General features: G+C 42.8%; 1 protein-coding gene across 1 annotated transcript in view; it reads left to right on the plus strand.

Moving 5' to 3' along the window:
* TRIM67 (tripartite motif containing 67) overlaps positions 1 to 18,909 on the plus strand; it is a 272,622-nt gene extending 253,713 nt beyond the window's left edge. Inside the window, exon 10 of the mRNA XM_088457427.1 lies at positions 16,799 to 18,909. Coding sequence (XP_088313553.1) covers positions 16,799 to 16,861 — 63 coding nt within the window. The 3' untranslated portion in view covers positions 16,862 to 18,909. The remainder of the gene's footprint in view (positions 1 to 16,798) is intronic.
* Positions 18,910 to 22,766: the final 3,857 nt, after the last annotated feature.

Genomic DNA, 22,766 nt, shown 5'->3' on the forward strand with positions numbered 1-22,766 from the left:
AGATCTGTGAGGTCTGGCGCACATGTGCTCCGATGACGGCTACTTTCACAAGCATATCGATATGGCCAGTGCGTCTGCATAGATGCATGCAACTTAGAATGCAAACAAAGATCTGCAAGTATTTCTGAGCATGCAAGGCATGAAACTCTTAATCAGGCCCTCCAGGTGCTGTCTTGTGGTCCTTGCCTCGTAATTAGGTGTTACATTTATTACACACTATAGTACTATACTTAGCTATCACATATAGCACATAATACAGGGGTAGGGCCAAAGATCTTTAAGATGCAACAATTAATACATTATATTGTAGTTAGATACCTGTTCTGGCTCTCTCTCATGTTATTACACATGACAAGTGCTAAATAAGGTAGATAGGTAAGAACGGGGGCACAATTTTATAATAAAATAACAATGAACTACAAAGACTATTGAGGAGATAGAATAGTCTTTGCCAGCACTTTATTGCCTCTCTCACTAGATGCCAACGATGTGTGAGTGACCCACCTGTGCACAGCAGCAGCAGCCACATCTCATATTAAGTTAAAATAAGTTAGTTTATTTTGATTGCTATCCTAAACTACCAGGTAAATATAAAATATTAAATATATAAATATCTGGCAAATACCCTCTATATATTGCCTGAGCAATATATTCTTGATTAAAGGAGTGGTATAAAAGATATAGCAATTTTACATGGAAACTTTTTTTAACAAACCTGACAATCTCTAGATTATATGTATTAAAAACTTGTATTATATGGCAGTCACAACTTCTGTCTGCTTTATTTTTTTATATTTTTCTGTTACTCTGATGCGCTCTGTATCATAAGGTAGTTACTTATGCTCTCTGTGTAATGCGGCAGTCGAAACTACTCTACATTATTTATCAGTTAATGATGCTTTCTATATTATAGTCACTGAGATGCTCTTTTTTATTGAATTTCATTCACTGTGATGTTCCCTGTTTTATACATAAGTCACTGCAATGCTCTATGGTGGGTGAGGTAGTGTAATACAAATAACAATACTTACATTTGAGTCTTGAGACAGTGGAACCTGCATGTTCCATTTAAAAGTGACGACACCCCAGAACCACAAAATAAAAAGGTACAAAGCAGGGGTGTGGCTTGGCGTCCATCAGGATCGGTAGTGTCTCCCTGCAGCTCCCGCCTGATAGCCCAGATATGAGACCAAAGCTGCTGGGGACAACTGACACCAGTCCCAGCCTCTGATATACCCCCTGCACCAGCGCTGGCCGAGGTTACGGAGCCAGGGAGTGATTAATCTGCTCCCGCGGGTTGTGGCCTGGTCACGCGAGTGAAGCCGGGGCCTCAATTTTAAACCTGGTGCCCGGCGGATTGACTCCCGAACTGCAGCGCTTCCTTGCCTGGTGCGGTGCCTATACCTCCCCTGTCCTCTTCACACTGTCTCTCTTCAGTGGCCCCTCTGACCCGCTCGCGCAGAGTGGAGCCGCGGGCTCAGCTGTGGGGCCGGCTCTGCTGCGATCCTCCGGTCGCGTGTGAGGTCTGAAGGGTCTGCCGCTCTGGACGTTCTCAGCGGCTCCCACTGTCTGGATCCACCGGCTCCTGTTGTGGACGGGTGAGTCCTCCTGTGCCCTGTGTCCTTCCTGACGACCTGCCCTGCGGACTTGCTGTGCAGCTCACCGGGGGCTGCTGTGACTAGGCTGCCCAAGTGACATTCAGCTCTTGTCTGATTCTCACACCTGGTGACCCTTGATAGCGGAGATACTGTGGGCAGCCCAGTCCACTAACGGGCACTCTGCCACCTCATGGTTAATCATTAAATTTTCCCATAATTCACTCCTGATAGGGGCTGAGGGGCGAGTTCTGTCGGCTGGACCGGGATCTCTGTTTTGCCCATGCTCCCTATACATGTGCTACTACTTTGAAACACTATGACAAACTTCGTTTTTAACCTTTTCCTCTGCTCTATTGCTGCACCATTATTGATTACTGGAGTGGTTTTTGCTAAATCAACATATACTGGGTCAAATCCGCCCCGTGCAGCTACACTGGTGTTCTTGACCTATATCTGATCCTGGATGTCATAAGTGCCGTGGAAACGGTGGACGTTCTAGATATAGACTCATGCTGTTCCTGGTGTAATATGTGATCCTCTGCTCCCCCCGCTTCAGAGCTACAAGCATACTTATTACTTTTCTCTATGTATCCACACATTGCTATATTATTCTTGTTTAACACGATACTATGAGCAGATCAGGGAATAGAACAAGAAAAACTGCCTCACAAGATATCTCACAACATTTCTCCCGCCGTGGGTCACAGACCTCAGTTACTTCACCTGCTACCTCTATATCTCAACCAATGATGGATCCCATGTCAGCCCCCTCGACAAAAGAGGACATACAATCCCTTCAATCCATGATATTGGACCTTAAAACCTCATTCACAAGTGCTCTTCAAACGGCTATTGGTGAATTGAAATCTGACATCGCCGTTCTGGATTCTCGTACCTCATTGTTGGAATCACAAGCAGACACCCATAGGAATTTCCAAGAAAAAACAGGCAACAACATGGACTGCCTACATAGCGAACTGGAGTTTCTCCGAGAGAAGACGGAGGATCTCGAAAATCGCGAGAGACGGAACAACCTCCGAATCCGTAATATCCCGGAGGCCATTACAGCTTCCGACTTGGAATCCTATCTCAAGAGACTGTTTATTTCAATAGCTCCTTCACTGACCGCTGAGTCCATACAGATAGAGCGAGCTCATCGAGCATTGCGACCCAAACCCAAAGATTCTGACCCTCCTAGGGATGTTATTCTTAAATTGCTGTCATTCCAGATCAAGAACAACATCACCATGGCCAGCAGAAACACTACCTCATTTTTGTTCGAAGGATCCCATATTCAAATATTTCAAGATTTGGCTCCGGCCACCTTAGCTAAACGCCGCGACCTCCGAGCAGTCACAGCTACACTCAGGGATCACGGCTATAAATACAGATGGGGATTCCCCTTTCGTCTCTCAGTGAACATTGAGGGCCGCCTTCATTCTGTTCGCTCGGTGGAAGAGGGGAATCAACTGCTTAGAAAGCTGAACCTGACATCTATTCCTGATCCAGTTCTTGGTCATTCTGGAGCATCGTCGCCGACTTGACCTACTTCCGATTTGGGTTTGAATGTCTTTTGTAGCCCTTTATGACTCTAAAATTAATATTCTGTTTCCTACAAGTTATTCTTTAATTGACTCAATGTATTTACTGTGAACTAGAAATTTCCAAAATGTTTGATATATCGTTATCTTTTATTGCTGTGGCCCCGCCTAACATACAGGCAAAGATTTTCTTTTCAAGAGCTCAATCTAGTTCTAATAGTAGTGAGGGCTTTTATTTTTTATTTTATTATCTTGATTTAATGTGTGCTGGAACATAGTCATAATATTATCTGTGTTTGCCGCGCTAGCATCTATACATGTACACTATTGATAATGATACTAAGGTTACTAGTGTTGCCTCTTTGCCCGTTAATACAATGTCTTGTGATTATAATGTGTATTGTGGCCCTATCATGAGACCAATGCTCTTTTTCGTCTTTTCTCTTCTCGTTATCTTGTTCATAATGTTATATGCTGTTCAGTATTAATCAATAATTATTATATGTAGCTCCTAGGGGGGAGTGGTGGTAATTTCACCTGTCACTCCACCCCCCAATCTTGGGATTATAATTATATATACAAATTGGGCTTCTTAGTAGGCCTATTATTAATTATACTATTCAATCCCACCTGTGAGCTCCCATTCCTGTGGAGCTCTACTTTTGTGGCCGACTATCCAGATCTGTAGGATATTCTCGGCCGTTTATTTAGTCTCTATTTTTGTTTTCATCTCTTATTTTATTTTCTTGTTACCCCCCTTCCTTTTTTTTTTTTCTCTTTTTCCCCTTTCTAGCGGACCCCGGAGTTTTGTTTTTTATTTGGCAATTTAAGTTATTTGAAACCTTATCGCGATGCCTTTAATAAGTTTATCCATTAACACAAAGGGTCTTAATACACCCCAAAAGCGCTCACATCTTCACAAGACCCTCCGTAAATTGAAAGGAGATATTATTTTCTTACAAGAAACCCACTTGAAAAATAACTCACACCCGTCACTATCCTCCAAAACTTTCCCAATGGTGTGGTATTCCAACCATGCCTCCAAGCGTAATGGCGTGGCAATCTTGCTCAGAAAGTCCCTCCCTTTTCAATTTCTAGATTCCAGAAGTGACTCTGAGGGCAGATATATTATGATACGAGGTAAACTCGGACATGAGGAGATTACATTAGCTAACATATATGCCCCTAATACTGGCCAAACCAGATTCTTTCATAAATTTTTTCATGATCTCAGTATTTATCGTAAGGGTAAAACACTGGTAGGGGGAGATTTTAACATGACTCTCGCTCCTCATATGGACAAATCAGGCTTTCCCCCTCGTAGAGACATATCAACCCCATCCTTGGCATTACAAAAAAATATAGCTGAGAATGGGCTTTTTGATGTATGGCGTTCTCTTAACCCCACCATCCGAGATTACACCTTTTACTCTATACCTCATGATGTCTATTCCCGTATTGATTTATTTATTTGTTGTGCCTCACTCTCACAGTCTGCAATTCATTCCAAGATAATTCCTAACACTTGGTCAGACCATTCAGTTTTGTCAGTAACATTTGACCTTTTAGAATCTAAGAATGGTAGGTCACCATGGAGACTCAACGAGACTTTACTAAAAATCCCCCAATTTCAAGAACTGATCAAATCTAAAATTCAGGATTACTTCGTTCTTAATATGCAGGGAGAGTGTACTATGTCGACGGTTTGGGAGGCCCATAAAGCAGTCATACGGGGATCGATTATCCAATATGCATCTCGTAGAAAACGAGAACAGAGACAACAGATAGATCACCTGACCAACTCCATTGCAGATCTTGACAGAGAACACAAACGCACTCACTCCAAGACCACTCTTACCCAACTTTCTAAAGCAAGAGCTGAATTGCAATCGCTCCAAGCTGAAGAGGTCGAACGATCTCTGCGCTGGGCTAATCAAAATTTCTATGACAAAAGCAACAAGGCTCATACCTTATTGGCAAATAAACTCCGAAATAAAAAAGCTGCCCAGGCCATCTACTCAATTAAAGACCCCACTGGCCGTTTGACCTATGACCCTAAATGTATCAACAATGTTTTCTTGGATTACTATCGAGCTCTATATAATTTAAAACCACCGGTTGACCCATCCTCATATGCCACTGAGTCCCATTTGTATCTAGATTCCTGTGCCCTCCCCCAAATTGATACATCTGCTCGTCAGCTGTTAAATAATGATATCTCAATTGAGGAACTTGAAGCGGCATTAAAAACCCAGAAACCATCTAAGGCCCCAGACGGATATTCAATGGCCTACTACAAAACATTTGCCCCTCAGCTGTTACCATATATGGTTAAACTATTTAATGGGGTCATGAATGGAACCCCGTTCCACACTGATTCTTTGGCTTCTCGTATTATAGTTATCTCCAAGCCCGGTAAAGACCCTTCCCTTTGTACCAATTATAGGCCCATCTCTTTAATAAACACTGATCTTAAATTATTTGCCAAGGTACTTGCTAGTAGATTAAATTCTGTGTTAACATCATTAATCGACACTGATCAAGTAGGCTTTATGCCGGGGCGTCAGGCTTCAGATAATACAAGACGCACTATCAATTTGATCCACCATATTAATGCCTCCAAAACACCTTCTATAGTCCTAGCACTCGACGCTGAGAAGGCGTTTGATCGCATTTCATGGCCCTTCTTATTCTCTACCCTCTCCTCATTTGGATTCAGAGGCCATTTTATCACGGCTATTAAAGCCCTCTATTCCTGTCCCTCTTCTATGGTTTTGACAAATGGGATCTGTTCCCCCCGATTCACCCTCAATAACGGCACACGACAAGGCTGCCCATTATCACCCCTTATATTTGCCCTATGCATCGAACCACTAGCAGCCCGTATTCGAGCTAATACTGATATACAGGGCATCACAGTGGGTCAAAACCATTATAAAATATCCCTTTTCGCAGACGATGTTCTCCTGACTCTTTCAAATCCATTAATATGCCGTTCTAACCTTCAAAAGGAGCTCTCCATTTACGGTTCTTTTTCGGGATACAAAATGAATCATTCTAAATCGGAAGCTTTGGCATTATATGTCTCTCCGCAAATGCAGGCCACGTTAACCTCTTTGTTTCCTTTTCTTTGGAGGCCATCCGCTATAAAATATCTTGGGATATTCATCACTAAAAACTATTCTTCTCTGTATCAGGCTAATTTTGTCCCTCTGATTAATAATTTGATTCAGGAACTTCAGATCTGGGACCGGATGTATATTTCGTGGTTTGGTAGAATAAACGCTCTCAAAATGAACCTTCTCCCCCGTTTATTATACCTTTTCCAGACTCTTCCAATTTCGGTACCCCGCGCAACCCTCATTTCTTTACAAAAACACTGTAATAGATTTGTATGGGCGGGTAGTAGACCACGTATCAAGAGATCAATTCTTAGCAAAAGTACAATCACGGGGGGCTTGGGACTCCCTATTCTACAGTCTTACTATGAGGCATGTCATCTTAATCACATCCTGTCATGGCATTCTGACCCAGGAGTTAAAAAGTGGGTTGATATTGAGAACTCCTTAACACAATGTGGTACGCTTAATACGTTGGTTTGGCTTCCTAAAAATTGTAGGCCGGCGTCAGTGTACTCAATCCCTACTATCAAATTTTCTCTCCAACTATGGGACAAAGTACGCGCCACCTATGATCTTTCTCCCTATCTGTCCCCACTCACCCCAATATGGGATCATCCTCAATTCCCCTCAGGATGTGATAGAAAAATGGCAGCTCCATGGCAGGCTCGAGGTATAGAAAGATTTATTCATATCAAAGGCGATTTTGCTCCCTCCTCATTCCAGAACTTCCAAGATCGCTTTAACCTCCCTTCCTCTTGCTTCTTCCAATATTTTCAAATTATTAGTTTTATCTGCTCCCAATCTAAATCTTCTTCGCTACGCAACCCTACCTCATTTGAACGTTTGTGTTTATATTCAATTGGGAGAAGAGGGAATGTCTCAATAATTTACAATTCAATTTTGGCCCCCGATTATCCTCCACGCGAACCGCACGAATTGCTGTGGGAATCTGACTTAGCTACAAATATAGATGAGGATCAATGGGAAGAAATTAGATTACGTACCGCCAAAGCTTCTATTAGTGTATCCATACGCGAAACTTGCTATAAAGTATATACCCGTTGGTTCTTAGTACCTACTAAACTCCATTCCATATTTCCTGCTACATCCAAAATGTGTTGGAGACTTTGTGGTCAAGAGGGGTCATTTTTCCACATTTGGTGGTCTTGTCCCTCTATCCGCCTTTTTTGGTCCCATGTTCGCCAATTGATTAATCAGACTCTTGGTACGGGATTTACTTTAGATCCATTATCAGCTTTATTGAATGCACCACTTGTTGGTGTATCTAAAAACCAGGATAAACTGATTACACATATATGTAATGCAGCTAAAACCCTTATAGCCAAACACTGGAAAGACCACCGCCCACCCTCAAAAGAGGCTCTTATAGCTAAAATTAACTACATTGCATCAATGGAATATATTTCCAGTTTACAAAATAATTCGGTAACAAAATATCATCTGATTTGGTTACCATGGTTTCACTCTCAGACTCGTCAAGCTCCTGGAGTCCGTTGAATACTTTACCCTAAAACTCCCTCCCTTCTTTCCCCTCTGAAACCCCCTTTTTTTTTTTTTTTTTGTTCCTTCTCCTCTTTTCTTTTTTCCTTTTCCTTTCTATTTCTCTTTTGTGTTATAAAATACAAAATTATTGAGATGTTATGGTTAATAATGCATAGTAAACGATCGGTATTATTTGTGTTGACTTTGGCTAATTTATTAAATACCGAGATGTGTTTATTGGTATTATTTACTTATTTCTGTGTAAGTATATAGTTTGAATGTGTTCTAATTTATCACATATTCAAGACAATGTTTTGTTTATCTGTTTTTCTTTATGCAAACTTATAATGTTTTCCAATAAAATATTTTGTTTAAAAAAAAAAAAAAGGTACAAAGCAGAGAAAAAAAGAATGATTGTCCCTAAAGTGGTACGGGGGTCTGGTGATGGTTGGGTAGGACTGCGCTCTGCTGTGTGGGCAGATGTGATATGTTAGTGGGCTGAAAGGTGTGCTTTATAAGTGAGTGGGGTGCTGCACTTCCTGATCGCAGGCGTACCTGCGTAAAATTGGATAGAGACGGTGGAGTACGGAAGGTGCGCTCGTCCTGTGGGTGCAATGATGATGATGGGGGGTGTTGGACTGTGTATGTGGTTGCTAGTGTGTGTGGTGTAAATAAGTGGGGAGGGGTGGGCCAATGGAATGACAGAGGCAGACACAAGGTGGTTTTATTGGAGTAGTCACAGTGCTTCTCCTATATAGTCCCAGGCAACAAGGTGGGTGTGGTGGTGGGGGGGAGAGACTGGGGAGGTGGGTCGACCCTTTCAGGGGGCTCCTTTCCGTGCAATTCAATAGACCAGCACGTTACCCCTGCTGGACACTATGGTCGACAGTCTTGGGAGTCTCGAGTGAGAGCGAGAGGGGTATGGTGGGTGGGTGTGTGTAGTACACCTGGCGGCGTCCCACGTATGAATGAAAAGTCTTGAAATCTTATACCTACCAGTAGGTAAGGCCTGAGGTCGGTAGGCAGGCCATAGGGGTGTTGTGTTGCTGCAGTTCCTTGTTGACTGATTCCTTGTTGACTGATTGAAGCTGCTGCAGTGGTAAAGATGAGTAGCTGTTGTTCAAGAGGATCTTCTATTTTGCAGCGGTCAGTGACCGGGTGGTGCTGGTGATTGTGAATGCAGCAGTGGGGCTAAGTTGCTTGTGGGAACTGCCACTGGTGCCGGGTCACTGGGGTGGGTCCCCCTGTGAGGGCCGGGGGTGCGGCGTGGGTCACCCTTCTGGCAGGTAGATGGACTGTCGGGACTGGCTTGATGTGTGACGATCTGTGATCTCTATGGTTAGGGTGGAGGCGCTTGCAGCAGCAAGTGCGGGGGCGATGCAAATGGGATGGCTGAGGCCATCTTCAACCTCAACTCCCACACCCTCACACCCAACGACACCTCCCTCCTCAACAAAGGCCTCGAGTTCGCACCCAACAACAAACTAAACAAATGTGAAACCTACCTTGATATCAACAGATTCATCCGGAAACTCACCCTTAAAAAATACTTTCTGTCCAACAAATCCACCACAGAGCCACCTCCTGACAAGTACAAACACACATCACTCAAACCACCTTCCACCTTCTTCCCCAGCCATCTAAAAGGACATCTCATACACACCTTTGAACACTTAGTAACAGAGGACATGAACAAACTCGACACCCGGACCAAACAGCACCCCAATTTAACAAATGGTGAACGCAACGCACTCCAAGAACTCAGAAACGACAATAACTTAATTATCAAACCGACAGATAAGGGAAGAGTGATAGTACTCCTTGACAAGACAGACTACATTGCGGAATCCGCACGTATACTACAAGACAAAAACACATTTGCAATTCTCAACACAGACCCCACACAGAAATTCAATAAGGAACTCAAACGCATACTACTGAACGGACTAGACATAGTTATCCTGAACAAACGTGAATACAGTTTCATATACAACACAAACCCCATCATCCCAGTCTTCTACTACCTCCCGAAAATACACAAAGACTTTACCAACCCACCAGGCAGACCAATCATCTCCGGCATCAACTCCATATCAAACAATCTGTCACAATACATCAACCACTACCTCCAACCATATGTTAGATGCCAACGCTCACATCTCCAAGACACACACACCCTCAAAATCCTCAACAACATCACATGGGGTGATGACCACTGGCTGGTAACTAGCGACATCACTTCACTATACACCATCACCGACCACAAACAAGGACTCAATAGCATCAAAGAACACCTCAATCAAGATGACACACTGGACAAAGACCAATTGACTTTCCTCCTACAAGGTATCGAATACATCCTCACACACAACTATTTCTGGTTCAATGGGGACTTCTTCCTGCAGAGGACTGGCACCACAATGGGGACCAAGTTGGCGCCCAGTTATGCCAACCTGTTTATGAGTAGCTGGTAGAACTCTCACATTTGGACGGGGCATGACTGGGCCGAGAACTTGGTCCTCTGGATGAGATATATTGACAATGTCCTCTGCATTTGGAATGGTCCCCTTGACACACTGCTCGACTTCATCAAATACATCAATAACAATGATAGAAATCTCCTTTTCACCACACAATACAGCCAAACCTCAATAAACTTCCTCGATCTGGAAATTTTCATTGACAACCAACAGATACACATTAGAAACCTGTAGATGTCAATAGCTACATTCTATCTACCAGTGGTCATCACCCCACATGGCTCGACAACATTCCAACAGGACAATTCAAACGTATCAGATGCAACTGCACGAGACTCACGGATTACAAGGAACAAGCCGACACCCTTAAACAGCAATTCATTGACAAAGCGTACAAACCGGACAAGTTAGAACTCACCCTCGCCAAGTTAGGAAAAGACGAAAGGCAACCACTACTAGACTACAAACCACGAACACTAGACACACACAACAGCATCCCTTTCATCACGCAATACAACACCCACGCAAACAGCATCAAACACATCTTCAACAAACACTGGCACCTGCTACTACAGGACGAACAACTCGCAGACATCCTTCCCACCAGACCAAAAGTCATCTACAAACAAAGCACCCAACATACACAGAAAACTAGTACAGAACCACATCCCACCCCTGCAACAAACACAGAGCACCATTGACAAAACCAAACTCACAGCGGGTTTCTTCCATTGCGGAACCTGCACAACCCTAAAATACCACAGCACCACCCCCACCACATCACAAACAGGAGAGACCTACAAAATAAAGGAGCACATCACATGCAACACTCCCAACGTCATTTATCTGATACAATACCCCTGTAACCAATAGTACATAGAAGAACCACAAGACCACTCAAAACAAGGAAACATCACCAAAAAATCAGACACCCATACACTTCCATGAACACCACCAAAGCAACACCCTAGGCATCAGTTTCACAGGCATCAAACACGTCACAAGACACTGGAGAGGTGGCGACACATCAAAATCCTCAACAAAGAGGAACTCCGGTGGATCTTTACACTAAGGACACCGACACCCAGAGGACTCAATATCGACAACAAGGTCAAATCAGTTATCAGCAAATAGACCCACCCCACGTTACCAACACGCAGACGGACACTACCTACCCCTGCCATGCCACAAACCCCACATCCCTGTCCATGAGGCACACACAGTACTCACCTCACCACACAAACAGGAGCACCAACCCACTACTTAGGCTGCCCACCCCCCACAACTCCCCCCCACCATTACATACCAGGACCCCACCAAGGCACGCACCCTGCCTAAACACCAACACACCAGTACGCCCACCCCACCGTACTTAACACCCCCACATCCACACCACAATCCCGTGGACAGCCTATGTACACGTCCCATACTCTGCAACCTACACCTAGGTCCCGTTACACACCGCCTCCCCCTAGGAACCCCCCCACAACCCCATCCACATAGTAGCCCCCCTCACCCCACCAAGAACCCCCCACACACACAGACTTTGTATCCCACCACCCACATCCAGCCCGCTTGTATATTAATATCACTTAATGGTCCTTCTACGTCACACCAGCCAACAGCCCAGAAGCCCACACCATAATAACCCCCTCCTTTGTCGCTGAGAATGAGGGACACACACGTGGCCCCACCACACAGCGACATCCCCCACACAACACACCACGTATCTGCCCCTTACCCCAACCATTTCCACAGACTTATGACATCAGCACTACTCACCACTACACCCACTTCACCCCCCTCCTCAAATATACTCATCACTGTATGTTCCCATTACCTCTCCCACGCCCACACACTGTACCACGAGTCGCCACACACCCCCCTGTCCTTTAAGCACCCCAGTCAGCGTTACACAGCATGCCCGCACGGTTGCCATGACAGTCCATAGAACCTTGACCTGCAGACCCCCGTACCAGAGACGGTGGGGTAAGGAAGGTGCGCTTGCCCTGTGGGTGCAATGATCACCTACAGGAGCCATTGCATCACACTCCCCGCCTCCGCTACCCAATCAGATCCACCCCACAGCTCACACCCACTCAGCCCGGCTCCACAGCGACCACTCACACCACGTGACATTCTACATGGAACGCATGTACACTACAGTTGTCATAAACCCACAACCAAACAGGAGCCTCCATGTCACCCACTCTCCACGCCACCTGCAGCCTATCTCACCAGATCCCTAAACACACACCCACATCACCCTGACTATGCCCCAGCCGCTCGCACCACGTGACGGCCGTGCCGCACACAGGCCCACAGTAATCAGACATCTGTGTAACCACGGCCCCTAATCACAGCAATCACAGACTTCTATGTAACCACGGCCCCTAATTACAGTAATCACAAACATCTGTGTAACCACGGCCCCTAATTACAGCAATTTACAGACAGCTGTGTAAACACGGGCCCTCCCACATGTCACAGCCTATCAACAGATCCGCAGCACACATCACCAGAGGCAGCCCAACCCCCCCCATGCCTCACCACACAGCGAGTTCAGCAACCTATCCCCACACAGACCCAACCCCCACCTCCCTGTCCACCATTGGCCGCCCACATCACATGACCACCACCAGGCACAGGATTTAAACCCCATACCTGCAACACCATTCTCCTTACCTCCTTGAAGGCAGAACCCCTGCCAAAACATGTTGGAGACCCCATACACCCACATTCCAGACCCACAGCCTACTCCCACCGTAGCTCCTCATCCCCACGGGGACCTCCGGTTGGCCTCAGTCGTCCCATTTGCTTCGCCCCTGCACTTGCTGCTGCAAGCGCCTCCACCCTAACTATACAGACCACAGATCATCACACATCAAGCCCGTCCCGGGCAGTCCATCTACCTGCCAGAAGAGTGACCTACACCGCACCCTCGGCTCTCACACAGGGGGACCCACCCCAGTGACCCGGCACCAGTGGCAGTTCCCACAAGCAACTTAGCCCCACTGCTGCATTCACAACCACCAGCACCACCCGGTCACTGACCGCTGCAAAATAGAAGATCCTCTTGAACAACAGCTGCTCATCTTACCACCGCAGCAGCTTCAATCAGTTAACAAGGAACTGCAGAAAAAAAGCAACACCCCTACGGCCTACCGACTTCAGGCCTTACCTACTGGTAGGTATAAGACTTCAAGACTTTTCATTCATACGTGGGGCGCCGGCAGGTGTACTACACCCACCCACCACACCATACCCCTCTCGCTCTCCCCCCTCACTTACCGAGACTCCCAAGACTGTCGACCATAGTGTCCAGCAGGGGTAACGTGCCGGTCTATTGAACCGCACGGAAAGGAGCCCCCTGAAAGGGTCGACCCACCTCCCCAGTCTCTCCCCCCCACCTCTCTCACCCACCACCACACCCACCTTGTTGCCAGAGACTATATAGGAGAAGCACTGTGACTACTCCAATAAAACCATTTACTCCCACCTTGTGTCCGCCTCTGTCATTCCATTGGTCCACTCCTTCCCACTCATTGACAACACACACACTCGCAACCACATACACAGTCCAACACCCCCCATCATCATTGCACCCACAGGGCAAGCGCACCTTCCTTACCCCACCGTCTCTGGTACGGGGGTCTGCAGGTCAAGGTTCTATGGACTGCTTGTAGCCAATAAAAGATCTAGAGTAAGGGCTAAATTTACTAAGCGGTGGTTTTGGTGTCATTTAAACATCAACCTTTAGTAAATGCTGTTTACTAGAAATAGAAACCTCCGTCAATTGACAGCGGTTTCTATTTCTAGTTGACACCCTTTACTAAAGGTCGGTTTTGAAGTCTAAACTGAAATCCCCGGCAGTTTCCAAATGATAACCCATGTTCTATTTGGCAGTGGTTTCTTCTCAATTTCACTGTGGTTTCTGTTGAAACCATTGCAGATTAGAAGCTACTGTAATAGTGCTTTTATAAAAACATTTACCTGACATCATATAAACAGACCACTGTGGAATAGAAGCTATTCTATTCATATTAATTTACTTGTGCTACTCTATTTGTTATAGGAAGCACCATTCAATTTATATCATAGCACAGTGGTTCCCAAACTGGGTGCCGTGGCACCGTGGGGTTCCTCAGGGCACTTGCAGGGGTGCCTCAGGTTGGTGGTCCAGTACCAAATAACATTTTTAGGCAGTGTGCTAGGGAAAACCTGTGCTAATGACTGGCATTCAAAAAAATATGTGGACACAAAGAAATGCAGCCCTGTCAACCACTACATAACTCAATCTAAGAGTGACATATAAGCACAATTTACTTAATTTCATTTTGGCTGAATTTCTCAAATTAGAAACTTTTGACCCAGGGGTGCCATAGAAAAAATGCTGATACTCTAGGGCACCTTAATTCAAAAAAGTTTGGGAACCATTGTCATAGCACAAGACCACAGTCGAGTAGATACAATTCCATTTACATTCATTTAATGGCAACATTCACCTGACATCATAGAAACAGACAGCTGGCTACTAAATCCTTGTGGGCTTGTGAGGAGTATAAGTGGAGAAGAAAAATGTTATAGGAAAATATAAGGAGAAAGATATAAAGTGATTGCTAGTTGTGATTTTTTTTTTAGAAGTTGTCTTGTTTTTTGTTATGTATATGTCTATTTGAGCTTTGTTTTCCATATAGTCTTTTTTTTTTCTTGTGTGTGTGATGTGTTTGTGTGCATGTGAGTGCTGTGTGATTGTGTTTTATTTTATATTTTTATTTGTTTCTGTATATCTGTTAAAGACCAGTCATGTCTGGTGAGAGACATCATAATCCTCCATAGTCCATTTGGATGATATTCCTATCAATCAATTGTTGCCTATCAAAAACATTTAATTTGCCTGCTGTTTCAGCAAACACGCCTGTCTAATGCTAGTCAATTTTTTGGCAGGTTTGATGGTAGTTTTCAAAACCCCTGCTTGATAAATCCGTGATTCTATTCTATTCCTTCAATGGTCTAAAGCAGGGATGGGGAACCTCAGGCCCGGGGGCCGTATAAGGCCCGTGGAATCATTTGGTCTGGCCCTCTGAGCTTTTTACTTTAGCCTCATCTTGCTAGCAGTGTGCCTAGAATGGTACCCTGCAGCCAGAATCTATGCAGCAGTGCCACCTGGAGCGTCCTTAGGATGCTTTAGACGGTCACACCGCTGCCCTTACAGCTCCCCAGAGCATCCTCAGGATGCTTCGGGCATTGCTGTAATCACTGGCGATTGTGGCCCCGCCCCCTTGTGATGTCACATAGAATGGGCGTGGCCTGCACAGGGCTTGCGAATTATGTCACATATATCCAAATGACCCTTGGCAGAAAAAGGTTTCTCATCCCTGGTCTAAAACATCGATGGTGCTTTGATAATATATTCTATTATATTCTAAAGCGTGCTTTGATGGCGGTTATGCGGCTTTACCGCCACCAAACCATCGGGGTTTAGAACATGCCACTTAGTACATTTTGCCCTAAGGCTCTAATACAGTTTGGAACAGGTAACATTTGGCCTTGGTAGCTGAGTATTCTTTGGCATGGTATCTATGGCACAGCTGCAACCCCACACATATTTTCAGAGCTAGTTGCCAGGTATGTACACAAACAACTATAGCAATCTGCTCCCCAAAATACTATTAGTTTAGCTGTAATAGAAAAATGCTACCCGGTTAGAATGTGTTCCTGAAAATAGCCAGTACATGTTGATAATGATCTCTTATGTTTCAGAATTGGGAAACAAATACAAACCAATCAATTTTCTACTTTTTCTAAATTCTATTTGTGATGATCTGGAGGAAGGGAGAAAAACCCCACTATGAGGCAACCTTCCTGACTCTAAACATCATCTAATCACCTTTAACCATCTCCCCCAACAATGGGCCTGTTTCAGCTATTGCATAGCTGCTGCGACTTTGTATGCAGCAGCTGTGCAATAGTATGCTAATGCCGCAGGAGGCGTGTTGTATAAATAGACGCCTCCCGACAGATTCTGTGATCCGCTGCTGTGTTCGGAGATGCAGCATCAGATCCTGCCTGAACATCGGCCATCAGGTTACTCAGGATGGCTGGTATTTTCACACTACCAGAACGAGTGAAGTAGTGTCGAAAGACGCAGACAATGGACTTGGCGCGCCCCCATTTTCGAGAAGGTTGCACTCCGTCCATACCCCCAAATGCTGGCAGCATATCAATCATGCTGCGGCTTGTGGGCACAGAGTGCTATCGAGCAGAACAAGATCTGCACATGCACAATGCGGCTTGTGCGCATGTGCAGATTTCACACCATCAGAGATGTACGTAAACTATCGGGTTAGCATACATCTCTGAATCAGGCCCAATGTAATTTACTTCTGACAATAGTTTTGATCATTAACAAATATAGTCATATTTGTTCATTGGAAATTCAGCTAGTTGAGGTTGTATACGTTTATGATGCAATGTAATTGTCCTATGTGCATACAATTAGATGTTTCTGATTCGTCTGAAATTATTTATTCTGATATTCTATTTCTTTACAGGTTACTCTACATACGGGGCTGGAGGTACCAACAATTCTCAGGCAGAACAAGTCACTAAACTGAACCTGATCCATTTCAATTGGTGTAGACTTTCACAGGCTTCCCTTTTATAAGTGTACGAGTTATCCCTGTCATCAGTGGCCCCATGTGCACACAATGTTTATATATTCGCCTTAGAATGTTACTCTTTTTGTTCATTTGGGAGCACAGAAAATAGTGTGAGATAAGGTTTACATAATTGCAAAAAATAGGGACTGTACTTTCCACAGTGCATCAACTATTCCCTTTCTCTGAAAATAAGACATGAGCAGATATGAAGTGTGTGTTGTTTTACATGTGAAATCTGAAAAATAGCAGAGTTTTGTATCTAATGATGAACTAAGTTTAGAGGTCAAAACAAGCGTTTCCTGGCCACTTATTCCCACCTCTGGATCACACTTTGTAGTACTACTTCTGTGTCACTAGATTTTCTTTATTATTACTGTATGGCTTTTCTTTGTTTTTTTTTACCATTGAAATATTGTAACACACAGTGCTTTGTTCTATTATTCTTTTTTTTAGCCACATATATGTATAGTAATATCATTTTTGATCCAGTCCTGGCAATAACAGCAAAGAATTATGTTCACCCATTCCTCCTTTATAAGATTTCCCATGATGTCCATTTTCTTAGCCATTAGAGTAGTTGGTAGTACACAAGTGTGTATAGGAGCAAAATGTGTTAGGTTGGTATACCATATGTTTTGCGTAGTTTGTGATATAATGTTATGTCTTTAAAGGCTGCTGTATTGCATATGAATATCTGACTGCAGCCTTTGGTGCTATACTGTTCTGTGAGAGTACTTATACTACAGTCTTACCTTTTGCCTGAAGGAGAAGGAATGATTCCAGGTTATGGAGGACCTGTACTGACTCACAGGCATCATGGAATACAGGGTGACTTACCAAAGTAAGTCTTAACAGGGTTATTGCAACCTTTTCAAGAACGATTCAAAGCAGTGAGTGGGGTGAATTGTTGTAATGACTGTCTTTAATTTAGCCCCCAAGTGCTAAGAATATAGGGTCTGTAAATATATACAGTATTTTAATATTCTGTTTCACTAAGTCTGTGGATGGTTTAAGTGTGTTACATAGCGCACATTAATAGACCATGTTTCTGTGCTCTGAAGATTTATGTTGAACGCTATTTCATAAATGTTTGTACATGTAGACGACTTGTGTCCCCCAACGTCACCAATGCCCAAGCAGAATGTTTCACTGCTTCCAGCTTAAAAGTCTGAACCTTAGGTCTAAGTTGATGAAGTCATTTCTCATTAAAATTTCCTTAAACCAGCTATAGTTTTCAAATAATCCCCACTCTGCTGTAGCCTGTGCTTTCTTCCCAGCGGCATGAGGTTTTCTTGCATTCAAGGGATACAGATAAATTGTAAATAACATTGACCTCATGGGAAAATCCAATAGGACTTAAGGTGATGATAAATGGAGCAATATCTCCAGGTCTGATCTGTCCTCTACTATTGGTGACCAAAACTTTCAGACCTCCTCCAGTGATATAAGTTAGAAGTGTGCTTTAAATGGATGCAACTTGTCATATATGAAGTTATTTATGATTATTATATGAGTTATTAAATGATACAACCAATGTTGAAGTTATTTAAATAAGAGTAGTGTAGATTCCCTTCAGTTTTGTGTAACATGGCGGAGGAAAGTTCATCAACTTCCTAGCCATAATAGCTTACCATATATACTTGAGTATAAGCAGAGTTTTTCAGCACATTTTTTGTGCTAAAAAAGCCCCCCCTCGGCTTATACTCGAGTGAACTCCAGGACCACAATGAAAAGTACCTGCTTCAGGTGGCCGGCGGTAGCAGTGTGAGATATCCCCAGGGTACGCTGCCCTGTCTTGATTCCACTGCGCTGGTGACCTGCTCTGAGCACCTTTCCCCTTGCCCGGCGCTGTCAGTGGGGGGCGGTCGGCTTTCCATAGCACAGCGCTATGCAAAGCCGTCCACAAAGCTACTCATCTGCTGGTAATACCAGCAGATGAACGGCTTTCCCGGTGATGATGTGGGAGCGCGCAACACTGCTCATTGTCGGGGCCGTACACACTGGCCGGCTTTGAGCTGAAAGCCGCTCAAAACACCAAGTTTGAGTGGCTTTCAGCTCAGTCGCCCAGTGTGTACAGGACATAACCCTGGCACTGCGCACCACAGTAAGCAGATGGATGTGAGCTTGCAGTATATTTTTCCTTTCATCATTTTTACTGCTGCATTTCCCACCCTAGGCTTATAATCAAGTCAATAAGATTTCCCAGCTTTTTGTGGTAAAATTAGGTGCCTCGGCTTATATTCGGGTCGACTTATACTCGAGTATATACGGTCAGTATAATTTTTCCCAAAAGAGCATTGTGGATTGTGGTAAAATTATAATTTAGTTTAGTTTCAATGTTATATAGAAAGGAGAACAGTTGCTTGGAGAATTGCTGCAATAATTAGATAACAATGACATTGAAAATGACAGACTATAAGCTGTTTAAATGAAAATGTTAGCTTGTTATTAGAACTATTCCTTAATGGTTGTCATTGATATTTGGTAAACTCTCCAATTCATACTACAGATGTAGGTGGCTCTGCCGTTATCTCCTTATGTCCCTTTACAATGTATTGATCCAAAATACCTTTGTTGTAACTGGCCAAGTATTGAGTGGTCTGATTTACCGATGGGTAATAGCAGAGTAGAAGATAATAGATTGTATGCATAATACATACACTTTGACCAGGGATGATGCATGTCCACATTATGTTTCTTAAATCCATAACTTCTATTGAAAAAAAGGCTGCAAAGTAAAGATCAGCTGTCACGATAAAAACATTACTAAAAAGCTCTGTAAATGTAAAATGCATTAAATATGAACACTTTCCAGTAGCAGTGAGTATTTCTACCATCACCTACTGGCATGAAGTGGAGGGTTTGGATCTACTAATAAATGGACAAATAGAGAAATGCGTTAATGGTAATAATCTCTATTGTATATTATTCTGGTGGTCTGGGCAGGGGTGGGCCTGGTGCAGACTGAGGCGTCTGTCATAAGTAGAAATTTTTGAGGGGCAGCAAAATATAGGAAATCTTTATTGTTGTTACAGAATATTGTTGAATTAGTGTTTTCTTCCTTGGGGCTAATTGTAATGATTCATAAGAGAAAAAATGTTCTTTTAGAGAATAAGCTACTCTAGTGCAAAAAGGTTTTTGTTAGTTTGAGTGTGGTAGGTAAAGGGCACCATTTGCACTACCCATCAGCGGTTAGGCTTCACTCTCCCTGTTTGCAGTGCCCATTGTCCTATTATAAACCATAAATATGTACTGAATGGTGCAGAAATAGCATATGGGGTACACCATTTCTATAAGGCTTCTCCGCAAACCTCCTGGGCTCCATTAACTCCAAACACATTTCTGATACTGATTATACCCAGTATCAGAAATAAGTATAAAACATATCACAGTAAAACCCTGCAACTGTTCAGAGGGGAGTCATATATTTCAGTGTGACAGTAGCCAAAAGGCCTTAAGTCCTACATTTTTATCTCTATTGACACCTAATTGTAAGAACATTTGGTTTACGGTATAATTTTAGAGGGAATCAATATGCAATTACTGGCTTATAAACACATCTCTGAAACTTCCTATAGATTGTAAGCTTGTGAGCAGGAGTCTGTTACATGTTTGTCTGTTTTTTAATATCAGTCTTGTTTTATTAGTGTTTGTTACCAGTTGTAAAGTGCTACCGGAGTATACTGGCACTATGTTACAATGTTAATCATCCTAACTAGATACGCAAAATGTGTACTTTTTCATTATGCTAATTAATATTGACTATTAACCCAAAATCTGATATTAAAAAAAAAAAAAGGATAGAATTTTTCTAATTATTGGCTGAAATTTTTTTTCAACCATCGAAAAATGAGGTTCAAGATGGTACCTTCACATTATTGTTTCCTTTGAACTTAAGAACATCATGTGAAATATATATGAATTAACATAAATGTATTTCAAAGATGGCTCAACCAAGAGTTGCATTATGTAAATATGATGCAAAGTGAAAAATATAAATTTTTCACAAACACAAATAGCGCTGTATTGAAAACTAAGGTCTGCCATAAAGTCACTGTAACTTGCAAAACAATTAAAAGAAAATTAGTCAAGGCTCTCAAATGATTCATAATCTTCATTCTTACTACTTAAAATTGTATATATTCTGCACTGCAGAGTTGCCCTCACCAAAGGAATACATATCATTTTTACCACTGTGATACATTTATATTCCCAGATACATTATCTTCAATACTTAGTTAAAGGGTCACAAACAAACATATTTTTGTCTGAAACACATAAAGAGGCCTCTCTGTGATTATTGTACTACCGCATGAGAAGTGGCCTTTCTGTTTAAAAGATCAGAACAAAAATTGATTTGTTTTATTTTAATAAACCTGTTTTTTCTACAAATTGGTGAGGCATGAAAAAGAGGAGTGATATTTTTTTTACGTGCATGAGAACCCTCCCCCATTTAACGGGGATGCACCTCTGTCAACGCCTTACCATCAAAGTTGGAGTACAACTTTCCTTTAGTGTTGTAATTGTAGGACAAATAGTATATGTAAAGTATCTTGTGTCATTGCTTTGTAACTGCTTCATAGCTGTACATATTACCCACCGACGTTTCCTTGTCTCATTTTAAACAATGTCAAGATCCCAGGTGACAAATCGAAATGCCCTGTTGCAGAATTATAGAGCAAACAAGACACCTTGTATGGTTCTTGTAAAATGCAGGGTTCACATAGTACAATGCATGTTCTAGTAATGCTTTTCTGGTACAAGTGATTATAAAGCATGGAAGATGGTCATAATCGTTGGCAAACTATAAAAAAAAGAAAAGTTATTCAATCTTATATTTATCCCTCAACACATTGTTGTTTTTTTCCTAGAGGATGCTTATCTCCTTTTTCTAATAATACACTTGAAACCAAAATATAACCAGCCCTGACCTGGTATCTATGGGATATCAAACTAAGGTGGACCTGTTCAATATGCCACCGCTACACCCTGCTACTCTTTGCCCTTTGCACCAGTAAAATGTGTTGTCTAACTTTACATGTAAACAGCTGTAGGGTGTTCTAATTAACACTGAATCATATAGGTCATAGCGAGTGCACTTGTCCAATCTGAAGTGTGTCTGCTTTATAGCCATGGATTATTTAGAACATTTGGCAGCAGCTGGGGCAGAAGTTATTTTGGGGCCATGATAACTCTGCAATGTTATTTGTCAAGACAACTTTCTCCACTAATACTTACTGCTGAACGATGTGCTATGTCTTATTTAGTAGCATATTTTACAAACATAGGCCTGAATCTTATTCAGTTGCAGTGTTAGGTGCTTTTTAGATTTATCAACTTCCTGTATTGTTTATATTTCCCATTTTCTTTTTTTCTTAGATTATACAACTACAATTAGATGGCTTATTGTTTACCTTGACCTTCTCTCCATTACAGTAAAACAATGTCTTTTCTAATTTTGTACTGCTTCATCAATGTTTGTATGTCCTGATTTGGAGAGAACTGAATTTGTCTCTGTTCCCCTCTCACGTTGTGGGAATGTGACCTATGTTGCATCAATGTAGTTTAACAGATTTTGAATAAAATTCTTATAATACTGCCAACAATCAATATTGTCAATTTCTTGCCTTAAATTAATTCTATGATCAAAACCAAATTTATGTAGGCTGGAAAACTACCTTCACCTAGAAAAAGGACAGCACAGATAGTGACATGAAGGCTAGATAATACATTTAACAATATGCAAAACTTTGGTAATTTCAACTTCGCTGCCTTAAGCAGTGCTAACTTCCCCTTTCACTTTGCCAAGTATCAAGGTATGACCACATGACCCAGGCAAGGCCAGTGTGTCAGGTTCATG

The sequence above is a fragment of the Taudactylus pleione genome, unplaced genomic scaffold (genome assembly GCF_031769625.1).
Source record: "Taudactylus pleione unplaced genomic scaffold, aTauple2 ptg000760l, whole genome shotgun sequence".
Lineage (NCBI taxonomy): Eukaryota > Metazoa > Chordata > Amphibia > Anura > Myobatrachidae > Taudactylus > Taudactylus pleione.